Genomic DNA, 24,011 nt, shown 5'->3' on the forward strand with positions numbered 1-24,011 from the left:
TACCTGTGTGTCTGTTGTCGTAGCAGTGCTAGTTGGTGCAGGCGTCTCAGAGCTCTCTCCTGCTTGCGGTCGTCCTTCCACGACTTAGACGCAACGTTCCGAGCAAACTCCCTCTGCTTCAACTCCTTCAGTCTCTACAAGGAGGAGAGGAGAGGGTCAGAGTGTGTGTGTGTGTGTGTGTGTGTGTGTGTGTGTGTGTGTGTGTGTGTGTGTGTGTGTGTGTGTGCGCGCGCGCGCGCGAGCGTTGTGTGGAAACTATTTCAGCTCCCTCTATCTCTGGGAAGAACCATCTCTGAGTGTGAATTGTCTATCAATCAAAAGGCATGTGTATGCCGAGGAACTTAAAACTTGCTACCCTCTCTCTCTGGAGAGAAACATGTTGTTTCTACATGGTCTGCAATAGAAACTGTATGACAGGGAGAATGATGATGATTGAGTACTGACAGTGTTATAAGCCTAATGATGATGAGTGTTGCAGTCTGTCAGATTGTCATCTCTCAGCAGGCTGCAGTGTATCAACCCTTCAATCATCAGCCTAAATGCCAGCAACCATCTGTCACATTAATATGGACTTCATCATAAGAGGATCATTTAGGAAACTTACTTCATTACGCAAATCTCAGTGATAAGCCTGCTTATTGAAATCTTACATTGAAGACATTGACTGGAGTATGGCAGGGAGATGATGTTACTAATAGAAACTACAGACCACTGATTGGATAAATAAAGCATAAACAGCACTAGAGGAACTGCATTGGAAGGCCCTAAAATCCCTCTAACCTAGAATCCTCTAGAACTGAACCTGGGACTCACCTCTAACCCTCTAGAACAGAACCTGGAACTCCTAAGATCACTGCAAGCACCATCTCATCAGTACTGAGAAACAGACCACTGTGTGGGTCTCCTCTCCATCAGTCTGCTCCTTCAGGCGTGCCAGCTCTTTCAGGGAAATAGTGATTCATGTCTCTTTCTCTCTTTCTCTGCCTTCGTTAATCATTTTTCATCCTGCCTTTATCTGCACTTGGCAGGTAGAGGTATATATATGTGTGGTGTGTGTGTGTCAGTGTGTCTGTCTTCAGGCTGTAGAGGGATGTAAAGGTATCTGACAATAGCTGCATCAGTCTCCTCTATTCTATCAGCCTCTCTCTCCTCTCCTTATTTAACTAGGCAAGTCAGTTAAGAACAAATTCTTATTTTCAATGACGGCCTAGGAACAGTGGGTTAACTGCCTGTTCAGGGGCAGAACGACAGATTTGTACCTTGTCAGCTCGGCGATTTGAACTTGCAACCATTTCGGTTACTAGTCCAACACTCTAACCACTAGGCTACCCTGCCGCTGTCTCCCCTCCCTCTTTCCCTATCTCCCTCCCTCTCTCTTTCTCTCGCTCTCTCTCGCTCTCATTAGTTGATCATATTTACAACTAACTTAGCATCTAGGAGTCTCCATCATTTTATCTAGCCGCTAACTATCTATCCCAACAGCTGATTATTTCCTGCATCTCTGCCTGACATGTCGTTCAGTCAAACCTTCCCTCCTCTCTTCCGTCTTTCTCTCTCTCTCCTTCCCTCCTTACTCCTTCTACCCCTCCCCTCTCACTCTCCTCTCTTGCTATCATGAAATCACACACACAGTAAAACCTAAGGGCACATCTTGACACACTCAAATGAGCATGCATTTATTCATGCACACTCTCACCATCACACCTCCCGTGGCTGCTAATCAATATCAGATAAATTCAACCTGCTAATCCAGGAACACACACACACACACACACACACGTTGACAGTTTTCAGGTTAATCTGTAGTGAGCAGAACACAAATGAGTGTTTCTGTGTGTTATCACTCACTACTTAACATCCCACTGTCAGCTCACTGTAGACGACTTTGATGTGCTCTACTGCTGTGTGTGTGTGTGTGTGTGTGGGGTGGGGGTGGGGGGGTTATGTGTGTTTGAGTGCATGCGTGCATGTCTACACTGGTGTATTCATGTGTGCGTGCCTGCGTACGTGTGTGTGTAGGTAGCGTACAGTAAGGAGCTTTGAGTCTTTGATGCCAAATGCTGGTATGTGAGAAATATGAATCATATTCCTACTCAGATGCATACATAATACATAACTCTGTGTGTATGTGGACATGATTAACTATACTTGTTGGACCAGAACTCCCCACAAGAATAGTAAACAAACAAGCAAGCACTTGACCAACAGGGGACATTTGTTAGTCCCCACAAGGTCAAATGCTATTTCTAGGTGGTTTAGGGTTAAGGTTAGAATTAGGGTTAGAATTAGGTTTAAGGTTAGGGTTAGGAGCTAGTGTTAGTTTTAGGGTAAGGGTTAGGAGCTAGGGTTGGGTTAGGATTAGGGAAAATAAGATTCTCCACAAGGTTAGTTGTAGAAGAATGTGTGTGTGTGTGACAGGACTTATGTCAACCATAGAGGGAGCGGATCTGTCAGTGACTGGACCACCCGAGAGTAGAGGAGTGAAGAGGGAATAGAATAAAAAAAAATTGTATTTGTCACATGCCCCGAATACAACAGGTGTAGACATTACAGTGGAATGCTTAAGAGCCCTTTCCCAGCAATGCATAGTTCAAAAGTAAGAAAAAAATCTAATCTAGTTACATTTATTAAAAACTTAAAGCAGATGTGTCTTCAGTTAATAAGTATTCAACCCCTTTGTTATGGCGAGCCTAAATAAGTCCAGGAGTAAAAAATGTGCTTAACAAGTCACATAATAACTTGCATGGACTATAGTGTTTAACATGATTTTTGAATGACTCACACGTACAATTATCTGTAAGGTCCCTCAGTCGAGCAATGAATTTCAAACCCAGATTCAACCACAAAGACCAGGGAGGTTTTCAATGCCTTGCAAAGAAGGACATCTATTGGTAGATGGATAAAATAAAATCAGACATTCAATATCCCTTTGAACATGGTGAAGTTATCAATTACACTTTGGATGGTGTATCAATACACCCAGTCAAATCCAAATCAAATCCAATTTTATTTGTCACATACACATGGTTAGCAGATGTTAATGTGAGTGTAGCGAAATGCTTGTGCTTCTAGTTCCGACAATGCAGTAATAACGAACAAGTAATCTAACTAACAATTCCAAAACTACTGTCTTATACACACAAGTGTAAGGGGATAAAGAATATGTACATAAAGATATATGAATGAGTGATGGTACAGAGCGGCATAGGCAAGATACAGTAGATGGTATCGAGTACAGTATATACATATGAGATGAGTATGTAAACAAAGTGGCATAGTTAAAGTGGCTAGTGATACATGTATTACATAAAGATGCAGTAGATGATATAGAGTACAGTATATACACGTATACATGAGTTGAATAATGTAGGGTATGTAAACATTATATTAGGTAGCATTGTTTAAAGTGGCTAGTGATATATTTTACATCATTTCCCATCCATTCCCATTATTAAAGTGGCTGGAGTTGAGTCGGTGTGTTGGCAGCAGCCACTCAATGTTAGTGGTGGCTGTTTAACAGTCTGATGGCCTTGAGATAGAAGCTGTTTCAGTCTCTCGGTCCCAGCTTTGATGCACCTGTACTGACCTCGCCTTCTGGATGATAGCGGGGTGAACAGGCAGTGGCTTGGGTGGTTGTTGTCCTTGATGATCTTTATGGCCTTCCTGTAACATCGGGTGGTGTAGGTGTCCTGGGGGGCAGGTAGTTTGTCCCCGGTGATGCGTTGTGCAGACCTCACTACCCTCTGGAGAGCCTTACGGTTGTGGGCGGAGCAGTTGCCGTACCAGGCGGTGATACAGCCCGACAGGATGCTCTCGATTGTGCATCTGTAGAAGTTTGTGAGTGCTTTTGGTGACAAGCCGAATTTCTTCAGCCTCCTGAGGTTGAAGAGGCGCTGCTGCGCCTTCTTCACGATGCTGTCTGTGTGGGTGGACCAATTCAGTTTGTCTGTGATGTGTATGCCGAGGAACTTAAAACTTGCTACCCTCTCCACTACTGTTCCATCGATGTGGATAGGGGGGTGTTCCCTCTGCTGTTTCCTGAAGTCCACAATCATCTCCTTAGTTTTGTTGACGTTGAGTGTGAGGTTATTTTCCTGACACCACACTCAGAGGGCCCTCACCTCCTCCCTGTAGGCCGTCTCGTCGTTGTTGGTAATCAAGCCTACCACTGTTGTGTCGTCCGCAAACTTGATGATTGAGTTGGAGGCGTGCGTGGCCATGCAGTCGTGGGTGAACAGGGAGTACAGGAGAGGGCTCAGAACGCCCACTTGTGGGGCCCCAGTGTTGAGGATCAGCGGAGTGGAGATGTTGTTGCCTACCCTCACCACCTGGGGGCGGCTCATCAGGAAGTCCAGTACCCAGTTGCACAGTGCGGGGTCGAGACCCAGGGTCTCAAGCTTGATGACGAGCTTGGAGGGTACTATGGTGTTAAATGCCGAGCTGTAGTCGATGAACAGCATTCTCACATAGGTATTCCTCTTGTCCAGATGGGTTAGGGCAGTGTGCAGTGTGGTTGAGATTGCATCGTCTGTGGACCTATTTGGGCGGTAAGCAAATTGGAGTGGGTCTAGGGTTTCAGGTAGGGTGGAGGTGATATGGTCCTTGACTAGTCTCTCAAAGCACTTCATGATGACGGAAGTGAGTGCTACGGGGCGGTAGTCGTTTAGCTCAGTTACCTTAGCTTTCTTGGGAACAGGAACAATGGTGGCCCTCTTGAAGCATGTGGGAACAGCAGACTGGGATAGGGATTGATTGAATATGTCCGTAAACACACTAGCCAGCTGGTCTGCGCATGCTCTGAGGGCGCGGCTGGGGATGCCGTCTGGGCCTGCAGCCCTGCGAGGGATCACACGTTTAAATGTTTTACTCACCTCTGCTGCAGTGAAGGAGAGGCCGCATGTTTTGGTTGCAGGCCGTGTCAGTGGCACTGTATTGTCCTCAAAGCGGGCAAAAAAGTTAGTCTGCCTGGGAGCAAGACATCCTGGTCCGTGACGGGGCTGGTTTTCTTTTTGTAATCCATGATTGACTGTAGACCCTGCCACATACCTCTTGTGTCTGAGCCATTGAATTGAGATTCTACTTTGTCTCTATACTGACGCTTAGCTTGTTTGATTGCCTTGCGGAGGGAATATTTCAGTTTCACCCGAATGCAGCCATCAATCCACGGATTCTGGTTTGGGAATGTTTTAATCGTTGCTATGGGAACGACATCTTCAACGCACGTTCTAATGAACTCGCACACCGAATCAGCGTATTCGTCAATGTTGTTGTCTGACGCAATACGAAACATATCCCAGTCCACGTGATGGAAGCAGTCTTGGAGTGTGGAATCAGATTGGTCGGACCAGTGTTGAACAGACCTCAGCGTGGGAGCTTCTTGTTTTAGTTTCTGTCTGTAGGCAGGGATCAACAAAATGGAGTCGTGGTCCGCTTTTCCGAAAGGAGGGCAGGGCAGGGCCTTATATGCGTCGCAGAAGTTAGAATAGCAGTGATCCAAGGTTTTGCCAGCCCTGGTTGCGCAATCGATATGCTGATACAATTTAGGGAGTCTTGTTTTCAGATTAGCCTTGTTAAAATCCCCAGCTACAATGAATGCAGCCTCAGGATGTATGGATTCCAGTTTGCAAAGAGTCAAATAAAGTTCGTTCAGAGCCATCGATGTGTCTGCTTGGGGGGGAATATATACGGCTGTGATTATAATCGAAGAGAATTCCCTTGGTAGATGATGTGTCGACATTTGATTGTGAGGAATTCTAAATCAGGTGAACAGAAGGACTTGAGTTTCTGTATGCTTTTGTGACCACACCACGTCTCGTTAGCCATAAGGCATACGCCCCCGCCCCTCTTCTTACCAGAAAGATGTTTGTTTCTGTCGGCGCGATGCGTGGAGAAACCAGCTGGCTGCACCGACTCCAATAGAGTCTCTCCAGTGAGCCATGTTTCCGTGAAGCAAAGAACGTTACAGTCTCTGATGTCCCTCTGGAATGCTACCCTTGCTCGGATTTCATCAACCTTGTTGTCAAGAGACTGGACATTGGCGAGAAGTATACTGGGGAGTGGTGCACGATGTGCCAGTCTCCGGAGTCTGACCAGAAGACCGCTACGTTTCCCTCTTTTACGAAGTCGTTTTTTTTGGTCGCCGGCTGGGATCCATTCCGTTGTCCTGGGTGAAAGGCAGAACACAGGATCCGCTTCGCGAAAGTCATATTCTTGGTCGTACTGATGGTGAGTTGACGCTGCTCTTATATTCAGTAGTTCTTCTCGACTGTATGTAATGAAACCTAAGATGACCTGGGGTACCAATGTAAGAAATAACACGTAAAAAAAAAAAAAACTGCATAGTTTCCTAGGAACGCGATGCGAGGCGGCCATCTGTCGGCGCCGGAAGTAGAACATGCGCCGGAAGTAGAACAGTCACTACAACGATACAGGTGTCCTTCCTAACTCAGTTGCTGGATAGGAAGGAAACCTCTCAGGGATTTCACCATGAGGCCAACGATGACTTTAAAACAGTTTGTGTTTAATGGCTGTAAAAGGAGAAACTGAGGATGGATCAACAACATTGTAGTTACTCCACAATACTAATCTAAATGACAGAGTGAGAAGGAAGCCCGTACAGAATATAAATATTCCAAAACATGCATTCCGTTTGCAATAAGGCACTAAAGTAAAACTGCAAGAAATCTGGCAAAGAAATTCACTTTATGTCCTGAATACAAACCGTTATGTTTGGGGCAAATCCAACACAACACATTTACTTTCCATATTTTTAAGCATAGTGGTGACTGCATAATCGTTAAGGACTGGGATGTTTTTTAGGATGAAAAAGAAACAGAATGGAGCTAAGCACAGGTAAAATCTTAGAGAAAAACCTGCTTCAGTCTGCTTTCCACAAGACTCTTGGAGATGAATGCAGCTTTCAGCAGGACAATAACCTAAAACAAAAATCTACATTGGCGTTGCTTACCAGGAAGACAGTGAATGTTCCTGAGTGGGCTAGTTACAGTTTTGACTTAAATCTGCTTGAAAATCTATAACAAGGCTTGAAAATGAATTTGACAGAGCTTGAAGAACTTTGAAAAGAATGGGCAAATATTGTACAATCCTGTGCTAAACTCTTAGAGACTTACCCAGAAAGACTCACAGCTGTAATCGGTGATAAAGGTGATTCAAACATGCATTGACTCAGGGGTGTGAATACTTATGTTAATGAGATATTTGCAAACACTTTTGTTTTCATTTTGTCATGTGGGGTATTGTGTGTAGATGGGGGACACAAAAAATATTTAATCCATTTTAAATTCAGGCTGTAGCACAACAAAATGTGGAATAAGTCAAGGGGTATGAATTATTTCTGAAGGCACTGTAGGTAGAGGTGAAAGTGACTAGGCACGCAGGATAGATAATAAACAGCGTAGCAGCAGCGTATGTGAAGAGCGTGAAAGTGTGTCTGAGTGAGGGTGTGTGTATGTGGCGTCAATATGCATGCGCTTGTGTGTGTGTGTGTTGGAGTGTCAGTGTAGTGTGTGTGAGTGTGTGGGTATAGTCCAGTGAGTATGCATAGAGCCGGTGAAAGGTAGCCAATGCAAATAGTCCAAGTAGCATGTTCCGCAGTCTTATTGCTTGAGGGTTAGAAGCGGATCAATAGCCTTTTGGTCCCAAACTTGGAGCTCCAGTAGCGCTTGCCATGCGGTAAACAGAGAGAACAGTCTATGACTTAGGTGGCTGAATTCTTTGACAATTTGTATGGCCTTCCTCTGACACCGCCTGCTATAGAGGTCCTGGATGGCAGGCTCGGCCCCAGTAATGTACTGGGTCGTATGCACTACACTCTGACACCGCCTGCTATAGAGGTCCTGGATGGCAGGCTCGGCCCCAGTAATGTACTGGGTCGCATGCATTACACTCTGTTGCGCCTTACAGTCGGATGCCAAGCAGTTCCCGTACCAAGTGGTGATGCAGCTAGTCAAGACCCTCTCAATCTGGCAGCTGTATAATTGTTTGAGGATTTGAGGGCCCATGCCAAAATTTGTTCAGCCTCCTGAGGGAGAAATGGCGTAGTTGTGCCCTCTTTACGACTGTATTGGTGTGTTTGGACCATGATAGGTCCTTAGTGTGGTGTACACCGAGGAACTTGAAGCTCTCGACCCAATCCACTACAGCCCATTCAATGTGAATGGGGGCGTGCTCGCCCCTCCGATTCTTGTAGTCCACAATCAGCTCCTTTGTCTTGCTGACATTGAGGGAGAGGTTGTAGTCTCGGCACCACACTGACCTCCTCCCTATAGGCTGTGTCATCGTTGTCAGTGATCAGGCCTACCAGCGTTGTGCCGTTGGCAATCTTAATTATGGTGTTGGTGTCGTGTGGGGCCCTGTGTTGAGGGTCAGCGTGGTGGATGTGTTGTTGCCTACCTACCTCAGAGCTAGTATAGTAGGATTTGATCTTAGTCCTGAATTGATGCTTTGCCTGTTTGATGGTTTGTCCGAGGGCGTAGCAGGATTTCTTATACGCATCTGGATTAGTGTCCCGCTCTAGCCTTTAGCTCAGTGTATTTTAGCTTGAAAGCAGGAATCAAGAGGATATAGTTATGGTCAGATTTGCCAAATGGAGGGTGAGTTTGTATGCGTCTCTGTGTGTGGAGTAAAGGTGATCTAGAGTTTTTCTGCCTCTAGTTGCACAGGTGAAATGTTGGTAGACATAAGGTAAGATGGATTTCATTTTTCCTGCATTAAAATCATTGGCCACTAGGAGCGACACCTCTGGGTGAGAATTTTTTTTTTTGCTTATGGCCCTATACAGCTCGTTGAGTGCGGACTTAGTGCCAGCATTGGTTTGTGGTGGTAAGTAGAGGGCTATGAAAATTATAGATGAAAACTCTTGGTAAATAGTATCATCTACAGCTTATCATGAGATATTCTAACTAATGCGAGCAGAACCTCGAGACCTCCTTAGTATTAGAGACCACACACCAGCTCTTGTTAACAAAGACACCACCCCCCTACCCCCCCAAGTTTATCCCATTCTGTCCTTCCGATGTATAGAAAAAACAGCTAGATTTAAATTTTCCATGTCCTTGTTCAGCTACAACTCAGAGAAACATAGGATATTACAGTTCTTCAGATCACGTTGATAAGATTGTCTTGAAAGGAGCTCCTCCAGTTTATTCTCCAGTGATTGCTGGTTCAAGGGAAGAGGTGGTTTACCCACTCGCCGATGTTGTCTTGTCAGGCATCCCGCACGCTGGCCTTTATAGCACCACCTCTTCCATTTTTGAGTGTCAGGATTTGGGCCTGGTCCGGGATGAGCAGTATGTCATTCGACCAGACTCATTGAAGTAGAAATCCTCATCCAAATTGATGTTAGTGATCATTGTTCTGATGTCTGAAAGCTCTTTTCAGTCATAGGAAATCATGGAGGAAACATTATGTACAAAAGAAGTTAAGATCAGCGCAAAAAAAACCCACACAAAATAGCACAATTGGTCAGGATCCCGTAAAACAGCTGCTATTCCCTCCAGCACCATAGGCCTGGAAAAAAGCACTAGAAAATAAGAGGTAAGGAGTGGAGAGGAAGGGTAATGACTCAACTTCAACAGTGAAGAGGCAACTCCTGGATGCTTCTTGGCAGATATCCTCTGTCCAATGTCTGGCCAATACCATTAAAAATCAGCCGTTTCCAGCTACAACAGTCATTTACAACATTAACAATATCTACACTGTATTTCTGATCAATTTGATGTTATTTTAATTGACTTTTTTTTTTTTTTTTTTTCAAAAACAAGGACATTTATAAGTGATCACAAACTTTTGAATGGTAGTGTATATATATATATATATTGTATATAATTATTTATTATTAATTATTCTTATTTGTAAAAAAAAAAATCTGAACATTAACCATGTGTGTTTTTTTTATTTTTATCTCATTGACAAATTTATCATGACCAGTCCCCATGCTGGTCTCAGAGCAGCGCAAAACGGTGCTGAAATAGTTGACCACATGTCATTCAGTGACATTTATTCCCATAGTGATTCGTTTTGGATCCATAACAAAATAAACACCTGCATTACAATTACAAGGCAGGGTTAATGATAAATGTATATATTTGTAGGGCTAGATGCATTTTTTTGTTGGGGCAAATCTGGTTTCAGTCTCGGTAAGATGGATTCACTGATGGTTGAAGATGATCATCGATCGGCAAAGGCAATCAGCATCGCTCTAATCATCGTCGGAAGACAGTTGAAGAAACTTGTGTGGACCGGTATTAAGGAAAGCACAAATACTGTACGGTTGATGGTTGATCCAACGTTTTGTGGTTTCATGAGGTTTGGAGTTAGAAACGTCAAACTTTAGAGTACTTAATACATTGCAAGTTGTGTGGGGGGGGGGGGGGGGGTTCACACCTACATAGGTCGAACTACTACCCTTTCTAATGGTTGAAGACTATTGTCCTGCTAATAGCCCATCCTAGAAACGTTGTTTGCAGAACAGCCTGCTACGCTTGTTTTCTCTCCCTGTTTTTAGATGGAGAGAAACCAAAATCCCACGGTGAAAACATGTTTTCAAACGGGCTCCAGGGCCAACAGAGAAGTTCCTTACTTTCCCCCACCTTCCACTTTCCTCTTCCATTTATTCCCATAGTATTTCGTTATGGTTTGCAATGCAAATGAGGGCACAAACTGGGTCAAGACGCCAGCACAGTAAGTAGACCTTTATGTAGTAAAATACATTTAAATAAACAAGACCTACAACACTTTTAACAGCACAGTACTCAACACTAGTTCGACACTCATGTCGCCTACGGTAGGCCTACAGTATATCTACAAATATTTTTTAAATCTCTACATGTAGGTTTCCTGATTTAAACCCGATCGAACTTGTTGCAACTAAAATGTATTTTAAATAATCATCTGCATGTTTGCCTGGCATGGATTGTGACTGCAACTCGTTCCTCGCCCTCTTCAACTCTGCCAATGCCGCCTGACTCTCGCCAATGACGTGACTCTCCGCCAAGAATTTCATTTAGATGATTGGAGGATTCTAAATGAATATCTAAGGGGCATTTTCCATTAGGGCAAAACTGGTCTGTGAGAATATCTAAGGGGCTTTTATATAATAATAATGCATGGTTAATATTAATAAATCACTTTGTTTAAAAAAGAATGATATTTTGGAGATTATTATTATTATTCGTTTCAAATAACTGAAAGTGATTGTAATCTGAATAAATTGGAAAAAAGCCATTCTTGAACATGGGGTGAGACATTCTTACTCATTTGTAAATAAAGCCAGTTTGTTATTTAGAATGATTTATTTCTGTTTTTAGAGGAAGAGAAACCAAAAGCCCACCAAGATTTTTGGGGGGAAAATCTTCAGTCCACATGTCAAGTGAAATTCCACCATTGTATTTACCCAAGTTCTCTCTTAACTCCAGGACCACTGACAGTTTTTGTTGTTGTTGCCTGATGCAGGACTCTAGTGCCAGAGGAGACTCTCAGACTGAAAACACCTCCATTAATTGCCACAGTTTAGACTACCGATAGATCAGCATGCAAACCCTCCTTGTGATAGTGTGGCGCGATAACAGAATGCCACCATCTACCACAAATGGTCGCGGCATAAAAGAACAACAGTACGTAATCAGTGTGTAACGTGTTTTTGTAGTGTTATACAATCCCAACATGTTTATTTCACTACCCCTGACAAGGAAGAACAGACGTGTCTTTATAGCGGCAGCCTCTGAATCACAAACAGAACAGCCAGCACAAATAGGCTACATTAACTAGTCTCTTCATTACAGCTCGAAAACTGGTGTGTGTCTTTATATGTGTGTGTGTGTGTATGTGTGGGTACAACGCCCATGGCTAAAGTCTCTCTGCCGCTCCTATAGCTCGTTTCATGTCTTTGCCGCTGGCGACAACAAAGCCTTAACTCTGGGCTGCTGTAATTCCTGTTCAGAACAATGACAACTAAGCAACAGCTTTATGTTTATTTTACGTTTCTCTGCTCTGTGTAGGATGAGACTGGAAGACTTGGTTTGTGTGTGTGTGAGGGGAGGTTTAGCGTGTTTTTGTTTTTGTGTGTGTTTGTTACCTGTCTGTGTGCGTGGTCGTAGGAGTTGATGTGGTTGTCATACTCTTGGTGTCTCAGGTACTGTTTCTCACACAGCTGGCAGAAGAAACTCGACTTCCCATCATCCTCCACTGTACCTGCTGCACTCTCACCATGATCCTATAGAGAGAGAGAGAGCGAAAGAGAGAGAGAGACAGAGGGACAGAGAGAGAACATTTGTGGAGAGATAGAGATGGAGAGAGAGATAGAGAGAAGGTGTAGAAAGTGGGAAAGAGAGATGTTAGTTATGCTGTCACAGATGTCAACTCCAGATGTTCTGTCCTCAGTGGGGTTTATGGAAAGCAGCAGGGTGGAGTGGGACAATTTCATCCTTCAGAACACTACGTTAAAACTTCATAACGCTACATTAGATCTTCATGTCACTACGTTAAAGCAGACTTGTGTTGGTGTGGTTGATCTTGATCTAAGAGAGAAGACATAGGCCAGCTTAGGATACAATCAAAAACTTCACCCGCCCACCCCCCTCACCCACACACCCAGTCATGCGTCTAGAGTGACTTGACGTGAGTGGGTTTTCTCAGCGGCCACCCCTTAGGACACAAACAGCTGTCTATGTGTGGGTGTGTTGGTGTGTGGGTGAGGGTGTGTCAGTGTGTTCACGCTCTGCAGCAGAATGTAATTTCCCTGAGGCTCGGAGCTGCCAATAAACACTACTGAATCCTGCTCTACCCTGACATGATGGGAATTTAATTTGAGTCTCTCTCTCCCTCTCTTGCATTCCCTCTCTCTCTGTGCCCCTTTCTCCATTTCTGCCCATTCTGTCCCCCTGTTTCCCACTCCTCTTCCCATTACCTCTGCCTGTTTCCTCTACACTTCCGCACCCGTCTCTGCTTCCCTCCCCTCTTCCCCCTCTTTCTTATTCTCTCTCATTTTCTTCTGTAAGCTCTAGGTCATACAGTGACAGACTCCATCGGCCCCAATTTCCTCAGTAATATGCTTGAGCCAAGGAAAAGAGAAAGGAGGGAGGAGTGGTGATGGAGGACAACACAAAGGGAGGGAGGGAGTAGTAGAGAGGGGGTGTTTGTGTTCAGGTAACATTAGAGCAGTGAAAATGTCAAAGTGACACTAATCTTTAGAGGCTGGAACATGCAGAGTTATAAAAAGGTGTGTGTGTACTGTATGTGGATGTATGTGTGTATTTTTGTGCACTTGATTGTGTGTGAGTGAGTGTGTGCATATACATTTGAGTGAGTGAGTGTGAAAGCCCTCAGAAGAGAGAAATGATGATATTGTTGAGTCCGGGTTTTGGAAAGTAATCACTTAGCATATGGCCACGCTTGGTAAAGTCAAATCACCTCTTTCTAGGCTGTTTTGACATTTCACCCTCTTCCCCTGAGCTAGTCATCTCTCCCAAGTGGAACATCAGCAGAAATGTGTCCATTGAAGTGATTGAACAAATCTGGCCACATAATAATATGGTGATAGAACTTGGACAGAAATAACTTCAAGTTGGTTTGGGGCTTTTTTGGGGGGTAACATCTGCCCATGGATTTCTTTGGACACTCAAGTTAGTATGCTAAGCTAATGAGAGGTTGGTGAAAATACCTACATTGGTTGCTTGGCAACAGTCATCAAATAACATTGTTTTGGGGGTAAATTCTCCTTCAATTAAGGCTAGCGGGACAAATTCCGGTGAAACTGGAGGGCGCGCAATTCAAATAAATAATCATACAAATTATGGATATTAAACATTTAGGTACATACAAGTGTCTTATATCGGTTCAATTCTTGTTAATCTAACTGCACTGTCCGATTTACAGTAGGCTTTACCGCCGAAAGCATGCCATGAGATTGTTTGAGGACAGCGCCCCACATCGAAATATTTTCCACCGGCATAGGTTTCATAAATTCACAAATAGCGATTAAATATTCACTTACTTTTTGAAAATCTTCCTCTGATTTGTCATCCAAAGGGTCCCAGCTACAACATGTAGTGTCATTTTGTTAGATAAAATCCTTCTATATATCCCAAAAAGTCAGTTAAGTTGGCACCATCGATTTGAGTAATCCACTTGTTCAACATGCAGAGAAAGGAATCCAAAAAGCTACCGCTAAACTTTGTTAAAACAAGTCAAAATGTAATCCTCAGATACCCTAAAATGTAATTAAACTATAATATTTCATACTGAAAGAAGTATGTTCAATAGGAAGGCGATATTAACAGGTGCGCGTCCTCTTTGATGCATGCGCATAGACAGATTTCCAAGTCGGTGTCCCTGTACTAAAACTCATTATTCTTCCTCGTTTTGGAAGAAACAAGCCTGAAACCTTGAACAAAGACTACTGACACCTAGTGGAAGCCATAAGAATTGCACACTGGGAGCTAGATTTAATTTTATTTCCTATACGTTCCATTGGCAGAGCATGGGCTCTCGAAAAAAAACTATTACGGTTGGGATTTCTCCTACCATATCTATTGTGTTATAGTCTCCTACATTATCTTAACATTTCTACAAACTTCAGAGTGTTTTCTTTTTCCGATGGTACCAATTATATGCATATCCTGGTTTCAGGGCCTGAGCAACAGGCAGTTTACTTTGGGCATGTCAGTCAGGCGGAAATTGAGAAATAGAAATAGACCCTAGCCTGAAGAAGTTTGTACGCTCAGTCAGTCCAACAAGCAGGAGGCTTATCTCCCACTGCCAACTCTCCAAACAATGTGCGTGCTTGCTTGTTTGTTTGTTTGTTTGTTTGTTTGTTTGTTTGTTTGTTTGTTTGTTTGTTTGTTTGTTTGTATCTGTCTCCTAAGCACCTCCTCACACCTCTCTCGTCTGTCTGAGAAATTATGTTGAACCAGGGTGGTGTGTGCTTGTGTGTGCCGTTTGTTCAAAATCAAATCCAAATGAAAGTTTATTGATTGCAGACACAGATTTTCAGATTTTGATTTGTTAAAAAAGTTTGAAATATCCAATAAATGTCGTTCCACTTCATGATTGTGTCCCACTTGTTGTTGATTCTTCACAAAAAAAATACAGTTTTATATCTTTATGTTTGAAGCCTGAAATGTGGCAAAAGGTCGCAAAGTTCAAGGGGGCCGAATACTTTCGCAAGGCACTGATATATATATATATATATACTGCTCAAAAAAAGGGAACACTTAAACAACACAATGTAACTCCAAGTCAATCACACTTCTGTGAAATCAAACTGTCCACTTAGGAAGCAACACTGATTGACAATAAATTTCCCATGCTGTTGTGCAAATGGAATAGACAACAGGTGGAAATTATAGGCAATTAGCAAGACATCCCCCAATAAAGGAGTGGTTCTGCAGGTGGTGACCACAGACCACTTCTCAGTTCCTATGCTTCCTGGCTGATGTTTTGGTCACTTTTGAATGCTGGCGGTGCTTTCACTCTAGTGGTAGCATGAGACGGAGTCTACAACCCACACAAGTGGCTCAGGTAGTGCAGCTCATCCAGGATGGCACATCAATGCGAGCTCTGGCAAGAAGGTTTGCTGTGTCTGTCAGCGTAGTGTCCAGAGCATGGAGGCGCTAAAAGGAGATGGGCCAGTACATCAGGAGATGTGGAGGAGGCCGTAGGAGGGCAACAACCCAGCAGTGGGGTGGCATTTCTTTGGGGGGCCGCACAGCCCTCCATGTGCTCGCCAGAGGTAGCCTGACTGCCATTAGGTACCGAGATGAGATCCTCAGACCCCTTGTGAGACCATATGCTGGTGCGGTTGGCCCTGGGTTCCTCCTAATACAAGACAATGCTAGACCTCATGTGGCTGGAGTGTGTCAGCAGTTCCTGCAAAAGGAAGGCATTGATGCTATGGACTGGCCCGCCCGTTCCCCAGACCTGAATCCAATTGAGCACATCTGGGACATCATGTCTCGCTCCATCCACCAACGCCACGTTGCACCACAGACTGTCCAGGAGTTGGCGGATGCTTTAGTCCAGGTCTGGGAGGAGATCTCTCAGGAGACCATCCGCCACCTCACACTACTGAGCCTCATTTTGACTTGTTTTAAGGACATTACATCAAGTTGGATCAGCCTGTAGTGTGGTTTTCCACTTTAATTTTGAGTGTGACTCCAAATCCAGACCTCCATGGGTTGATAAATTTGATTTCCATTGATAATTTTTGTGTGATTTTATTGTCAGCACATTCAACTATGTAAAGAAAAAAGTATTTAATAAGAATATTTCATTCATTCAGATCTAGGATGTGTTATTTTAGTGTTCCCTTTATTTTTTGAGCAGTGTATATACAAATAATGGTGTGTATAGTGCCAGAACACTGCTGACAGCTCCTGTACATGAATCACTATTTTTCTGCGGTACACTCAAATTAGATGTTTCATTTTACATTATAGGGTACACCTACAGTACACACACACCTCAGTTTGCCTCTGCTCCCTGCTGTAAAGTATGCTTCCAGCTCTCACTCTCGAACATGTAGATCCCCAGAACACAGCTCACTTTCCAGCTTACACTCTCAAATACCTAGATCCCCTGAACACAGCTCACTCTTCAGATCCCAATCACCTTAATTCTGATCACCTGTTCACACACCTGTATGTCATTATCACACACTATTTAGTTCAGTTCTTTGCACCCCATCACTGTGAGGTATTGTTTGTTTTGTGACATACGTCTTTCTGAGCTGGTTTTCCTGTGATTTACTCCTCCCGTGTATGGTAGTTTTTGCCTGCCTCACTAATGACGCCTTTTGCCTATTCCCTGCCTGTACCTTAGCCTATCGGATTTCCTGTTATCAACCTATTGCCTGATCTCCTGGATGATGTTATTAGCCTTTTCCCTGCCTGTACCGTTGCCTTGTTGGACCCCCTGTGTATGACCTTCTGCCTGCCCCTGGACCCAGCTACCTGCCTCCTCCTGTGGTCCTTTACAATAAACACCTGCTGCGCCCTGCGCTTGAAACATGCTCTTTGTCTCCCATCGTGTTCATTACACCTGCGATACTCCCCAGACACACACACTCTGACAAGTTGACGTCTCATCACTAAATTCATCCAGATGTCAATTTGCTGCTGCAGCGTAAACCTGTTTATAAATTATTCTTTAAAAAAATCAGTCCCCACAAAAAACGCAACAAAGTGCCAATGCAAGGCCCTCACTCTGCCATTCATAAACTTATTCCAGTGTCTGCCTGCCAGCTGAAAACCTTTATGTGTGTGCGTGCATGCGTGTGTAGGCTTCCTGCCCCTCCCCCTCTGAAGCATGGGTTACTGTAGCCTACTGATGTTACAAGCGTGACTCAGAAATTAGAGAGAGATTTTTAATTACAGAGAATGGATGAACTTTTTCAATGCTAGTTAATTAAGGATACTATAGTTATCAGTTTCCACATTGGATTTATTAACTACAAAAAGGTAAGACAAGTTATTTTTTTATTCTGGTGCCCTTCTGCACACACAATTTGTTAGCTAGCTGGTTAGCTCTGGTCCAACGTTAAGCCAAATATCTGAAGTTCAAAGACATTCAAAGTTGCTCCATAGAAGCCACTCCTCCGTAGGTATAATTCTATGGGCCTAATTCAGATAATGCATGTCATAACAAAATGGCCAGTGCTTTCAGTTGTACAACTGACTAGGTATCTCCCTTTCCCTTTCCTTTCAAGCTAAACCTACTCCTCGGCTCCTCCACCCTCTCTCGCTCTCTCCCCACCCGCAAAATGTCAGTGGTATCTCGCACCCTACGCTTGTCTGTCCATCACGCATGTAAACAACCAAAGATCGCCCTTCTATATCCGCCCTGATTGGTGAAGTAATTTAATGTTGAAATGAAAAAAGCTAAATGGAAAAGAAATGATTTCAGGGGTTTGTATTATATTTTTGGGGTATTTATTATGGATCCCGCTACTGTTCCTGGGGTTGAGCAAAATGAAGGCAGTTATACAATTTTAAGCACATTTCACAACACATTAAGCGTGTGCCCTCTGGCCAATATTCTACTAACACATATCTACAGCCAAAATCCATGTGTGTGTAGTGCGTATGTTATCATGTGTGCATGTGCATGCATGTGTCTGTGCCTATGTGTGTCTCTTCACAGTCCCCACTGTTCCCTAAGGTGTATTGATATGTATATTATTAATGTTAACTCTCAGTGTACATTTAAGGGCCAGCTGTGCTGCAGTTGTTAAGTCTCTCTTTGTGGCACCTGACCACACGACTGGATAGTAGTCCAGGTGAGACAAAATTAGGGCCTGCCTTGTTGATAGAGATAAGAAGGCAGAGTAGTGCTTTATTATGGACAGACCTCTCCCCATCTTAGCTACTGTTGCATCGATATGTTTTGGCCATGACAGTTTACAATCCAGGGTTACTCCAAGCAGTTTACTCTCCTCAACTTGCTCAATTTCCACATTATTCGTTACACTATTTATTTCAGGTTTAGGGTTTAGTGAATGATTTGTTCCAAATACAATGCTTTTAGTTTTTTTTTTTATATTTAAGACTATCTTACTGCTGGCCACCCATTCTGAAACTGACTACAGCTCTTTGTTAAGGGTTGTAGTGATTTCGCTTGTTGCAGTAGCTGAGGTGTATAGTGTTGAGACATCAGCATATAGGTCATTAGGTCATTAGTAGGTCATAGGTCATTAGTAAAGATTGAAAAAAGTAAGGGGCCTAGACAGCTGCCCTGGGTAATGCCTAACTAACTAGATTATGTTGGAGAGGCTTCCATTAAAGAACACCCTCTGTGTTCTATTAGAAATGTAACTCTCAATCCACAATATAGCATGGGATGTAAAGCCATAACACATACGTTTTTCCAACAGCAGATTATGATCGATAATGTCAAAAACTGCACTGAAATCTAACAAACAGCTCCCACAGTCTTTTTATTATCAATTTCCCTCAGCCAATCATCAGTCATTTGCGTAAGTTGAATGCCCTCCCCTATAAGCGTGCTGAACATCTTTTGTTAATTTGTATTGCTTTACTGGGAGGTTTATCAAAGGTAGACATGATATTTATGTTTGAGCTGAGTGCAGGGTGAGCTAGTGGACTTCCTACTAGGGCAAACTGCCTCAGTTCGAACAGTAGATCTCAGGTTCATAGGCACATGATAACTGCATACAATAGGATTGTAGGAGGCATTCAGAGGCATTCAGGGGAGTAAGAGTAGAATTGACAGAGGCATTCAGGGAATTGACAGAGGCATTCAGGGGAGTAAGAGGTACATAAATGAGGTTACTTACATTATAACTGCCAACGGCCCTGGGACAATGTACATTTGCAGCAGCGCTACATTGTCAGTAGGGATTATCTGAGCAGGGCTTGGGTCACAATTATGACAGACACATCTTTGTTCCCGCTTGTCATTTCTGTTAGACATGTTGGTCACGCTTTGAGTGGTTTACATGCATGTTATGTGTGATTATGTCTGTGCTATAGACTGAGGTGACAGCTTAATTTTCTACTCCTCTGCTGTTCTCTCCTCTCCTCTCTCCTCTCTTCTCTCATCTCCTATCCTCTCCTTTTATTGTCCCTGGTCACAGAGTTTATCATATGATCCAACCTTTAAAACAAATCCATTTTGGCTAGCCACAGCAGTCAACTAGCTAGCTAGCTAAGTAGCTGTTTAGCTTTCCAGCACATGCACTAATTAGTTTGTAAACAATAACAAGCTAGTTAGCTTCCACATGTTCTTGTCAAACTGTCAATATAATAGCTAACAGGCAACAAGATATGCCAAATAAGAATCTAAAAACCACTAGAGGGCAAATAAATTAGATTTGACCATTCAGATACGAATTGCATGGCCAGATTCCATGTGCTTTTTGGCTGATCAGACTGCAGGAAAAAGAACAGATTCGAATCTGTATTTTTTAAATTGATTTGAGTCACTTCAAACTGTCAATGTGAACAAGGCTTTAGTGAAGGAGGCTCACAGATAGACATCTGTACTTCTGCTACAGTAGGTAGGGTAGGCTAATATATTCAGAGACTCTTAATTGCATCTGTGTGAAGGGTATATTCATAATTTTGTAGATCAACTCCTTTAATTGCTATCCTGCCTTATTGACGGGAAATACTGTTCACACACACACACACACAGCGGTGTAGAGTACTTATGTAAAAATACTAAAAGTAAAGTATCTGTTCTTTACCATTTTATATTTGACAACTTTTACTTCTACATCACTATATTCCTAAATATTTTCTATGACACCCACAATTACTTGTTACAATTTGAATGCTTAGCAGGACAGGAAAACGGTCCATTTCACACACTTATCAAGAGAACATCCCTGGTGATTCCAAACTACCTCTTATCTGGCGGACTCACTAAACACACATCCTTTGTTTGTAAATGATGTCTGAGTGTTGGAGATAGCCCCTGGCTATCCATATATAAATACAAACAAGAAAATGATGCTGTCTGGTTTGCTCAATTTAAGGAATTTATACTTTTACTTTTGATGCTTAAGTATATTTAAAACCGAATACTTTTAGACTTTTACACAAGTAAAAGTATTTTACTGGGTGTACTGTATTTTACAGTATTTTACTGGGTGGATTTCACTTTTACTTGAGTCATTTTATATTAAAGGGACATAAAAAATAAAATAAAAACTTCACATTCATCATCTCCAGCACCACCCCAACATCAACATATATGAAAGTGGTGCGTTTCTATGTTTTGTAGTAAAAAAGCTAGAGGAAGATAAGTGTTTCCAATGACATCATCAACCAATTAGTAAACAATGCCTATTCAATGCATAATTTGTTAAAATCGCATGATGCACACTGATGATGTCATTGGAAACATTTATCTTCCTCTATCTTTTTGTTGATGTTGGGGTGGTGCTGGAAATGATGAATACCATTTACGATATCTTTACTTTTACTCAAGTATGACAATTGGTTACTTTTTCCACTGCCGCGCATGCACACACACACACATCAGTGGTTTTATTATCATCACAGTTTAACCGTGTGTAATGGATGGGTACAGACCTGTTGTGTCTCAGGGACAGGTATCTAAGGGACCCGCATTTACTACTGCTGAGGTCTCACTTAAACCCTCCTATTGTGTGTGTGTGTGTGTGTGTGTGTGTGCATTTCAAGGCCTACCTTCAAACTCAGTGCCTCTTTGCTTGACATCATGGGAAAATCAAATGAAATCAGCCAAGACCTCAGAAAAAAATGGTAGACCTCCACATGCCTGGTTCATCCTTGGCAGCAATTTCCAAACACCTGAAGGTACCACGTTCATCTGTACAACAATAGTACGCAAGTATAAACCCCATGGGACCACACAGCCGTCATATCGCTCAGGAAGGAGACACGTTCTGTCTCCTAGAGATGAACATACTTTGGTGCGAAAAGTGCAAATCAATCCCAGAACAACAGCAAAGGACCTTGTGAAGATGCTGGAGGAAACAGGTACAAAAGTATCTATATCCACAGTAAAATGAGTCCTATATCGATATAACCTGAAAGGCCGCTCAGCAAAGAAGCCACTGCTCCTTTACCGCCATAAAAAAAGCCAGACTTCGGTTTGCAACTGCACATGGGGACAAAGATCATTATTTTTGGAGAAATATCCTCTGGTCTGATGAAACGAAAATTGATGTTTGGCCATAATGACCATCGTCATGTTTGGAAGAAAAGGGGGAGGCTTGCAAGCTGAAGAATACCATCCCAACCGTGAAGCACGGGGGTGGCAGCATCATGTTGTGAGGGTGCTTTGCTGCAGGAAGGACTGGTGCACTTCATAAAATAGATGGCCTCATGAGGAATGAAAATTATGTGGATATATTGAAGCAACATCTCAAGACATCAGTCAGGAAGTTAAAGCTTGGTCACAAATGGGTCTTCCAAATGGACAATGACCCCAAGCATACTTCCAAAGTTGTGGCAAAATGGCTGAAGGACAACAAAGTCAAGGTATTGGAGTGGCCATCACAAAGCCCTGACCTCAATCCTATAGAGAATTTGGGGGCAGAACTGAAAAAGCATGTGTGAGCAAGGAGGCCTACAAACCTGACTCAGTTACACCAGCTCTGTCAGGAGGAATGGGCCAAAATTCACCCAACTTATTGTGGGAAGCTTGTGGAAGGCTACCCAAAATGTTTGACCCAGGTTAAACAATTTAAAGACAATGCTACCAAATACTAATTGAGTGTATGTAAACTTCTGACCCACTGGGAATGTGATGAAAGAAATAAAGCTGAAATAAATCATTCTCTCTAAATAAATAATGCATTGACTGTATGAATGATGCAGGATGGAGACGTACCTACCATAACACCAACAGCCAAAAGAAATTAAAACTAGATGTAGCTCTGGCCAAAAACACAGATCTGTTAAAACTAGATACTCATGTTTTGCCATCATAGTAAAGGCTGAAATTACAGATCTGAGAATACTGCAGCCCTGGCAACGAACATAGATATGTAAAAAGATTATTGGATGCTGGAGCATTTCCAGATGGAACAATTGTGTCGCTCTGGACCCTAGACTGTGTACAGGGAGAGAGAGAGAGGCATCTGATGCAGTGTGACCTATCACATCCAGATTGGATGGGAATGAAAAGGAGATGCGTAACACACACACACAGCATCGGCAAGAACAAAACATGTTCCTCTCATCTAAGAGTCATAAATCAATGATCAATCCAATCAAATAATCAATTAACCATGGATCAATAATTAATGACCTGTCCATCACCCAGCTCAGTCCTTTATACCCTGGCCAGAGAATCAGTCAACAGATTCCTCTCTCTCTCTCTGCCTTTCTGTTCCATTCTCCTTTATTTTATCATCGTTCATCAAACATTCTTTCTTCCTCCTCTTTCCCTCCATCTATAGGATTATTGTACTGAGTGAACTATAACGTCTTACATAAGGCCTTTCTAGTTCAACAGAGTCACAGACATATAGCAGCTACACAGAGAGGACATAAAGGACAGTTCCAGACAGACAAAGAACAGTACAACTGCTACAGTCAGATCCCAAAGAGAGATGGAGGGAGCAGATGGGTAGATGACGGAAGTACTATCTGCACTGACCCTTTTGACTCATCACATACGTTGCTGCTACTGTTTATATTCTATCCTGTTGCCTAGTCACTTTACCCCTACCTACAGTATATGTATAGTACCAGTCAAAAGTTTGGACACACATGCTCATTCAAGGGTTTTTCATTATTTTACTATTTTCTGCATTGTTGAATAATATAGAATCTCAAATCTATTTTGATATCTTTAACACTTTTTTGGTTACGACATGATTCCATATGTGTTATTTCCAAGTGTTGATGTCTTCACAATTATTTTACAATGTAGAAAATAGCAAAGATTAAGAAAAACCCTTGAATGAGTAGGTGTCCAAACTTTTGACTGGTACTGTATGTCATAAATTGCTATAACTGTTCCTGCATACTGCTGTGTAAATTCACCATGAGAAAAAAAACGTTTTGAATACAAGCCATGTGTTCTTATATGCTATATTGAGAGACTTTTGACTGGTACTGCACATCTCCACCTCAATTACCTCATAGCCCTGCACATCGACTCGGTACTGATACCCCGTGCACAGTTGAAGTCGGGAGTTTACATACACTTGGGTCGGAGTCATTAAAACTTGTTTTTCAACCACTCCTCAAATTTCTTGTTAAAAACTTCTTAGTGCTGAGATCCCGCTAACGGGATCGATATGACAACTGCCAGTGAAAGTGCAGGGCGCCAAATTCAAAACAGAAATCCCCAAATTTTACTTTCTCAAACATAGAAGTATTTCACACCATTTTAGTGATACACTTCTTGTTAATCCCACCACAGTGTCCGATTTCAAATAGGCTTTACAGCGAAAGCACCACAAATGATTATGTTAGGTCAGAGCCAAGTCACAGAAAAACACAGCCATTTTTCCAGCCAAAGAGAGGAGTCAAAAA

At 42.7% G+C, this 24,011-nt stretch overlaps 1 protein-coding gene across 1 annotated transcript in view; it reads right to left on the bottom strand.

Moving 5' to 3' along the window:
- LOC116376720 (G patch domain-containing protein 8-like) overlaps positions 1-24,011 on the bottom strand; it is a 67,798-nt gene that overhangs the window by 18,170 nt on the left and 25,617 nt on the right. Inside the window, exons 2-3 of the mRNA XM_031838095.1 lie at positions 12,095-12,232; positions 4-134 (exon numbers count right to left, since the gene is read on the bottom strand). Coding sequence (XP_031693955.1) covers positions 4-134; positions 12,095-12,232 — 269 coding nt within the window. The remainder of the gene's footprint in view (positions 1-3; positions 135-12,094; positions 12,233-24,011) is intronic.

This window comes from Oncorhynchus kisutch, linkage group LG13 (assembly GCF_002021735.2).
Source record: "Oncorhynchus kisutch isolate 150728-3 linkage group LG13, Okis_V2, whole genome shotgun sequence".
Classification (NCBI taxonomy): domain Eukaryota; kingdom Metazoa; phylum Chordata; class Actinopteri; order Salmoniformes; family Salmonidae; genus Oncorhynchus; species Oncorhynchus kisutch.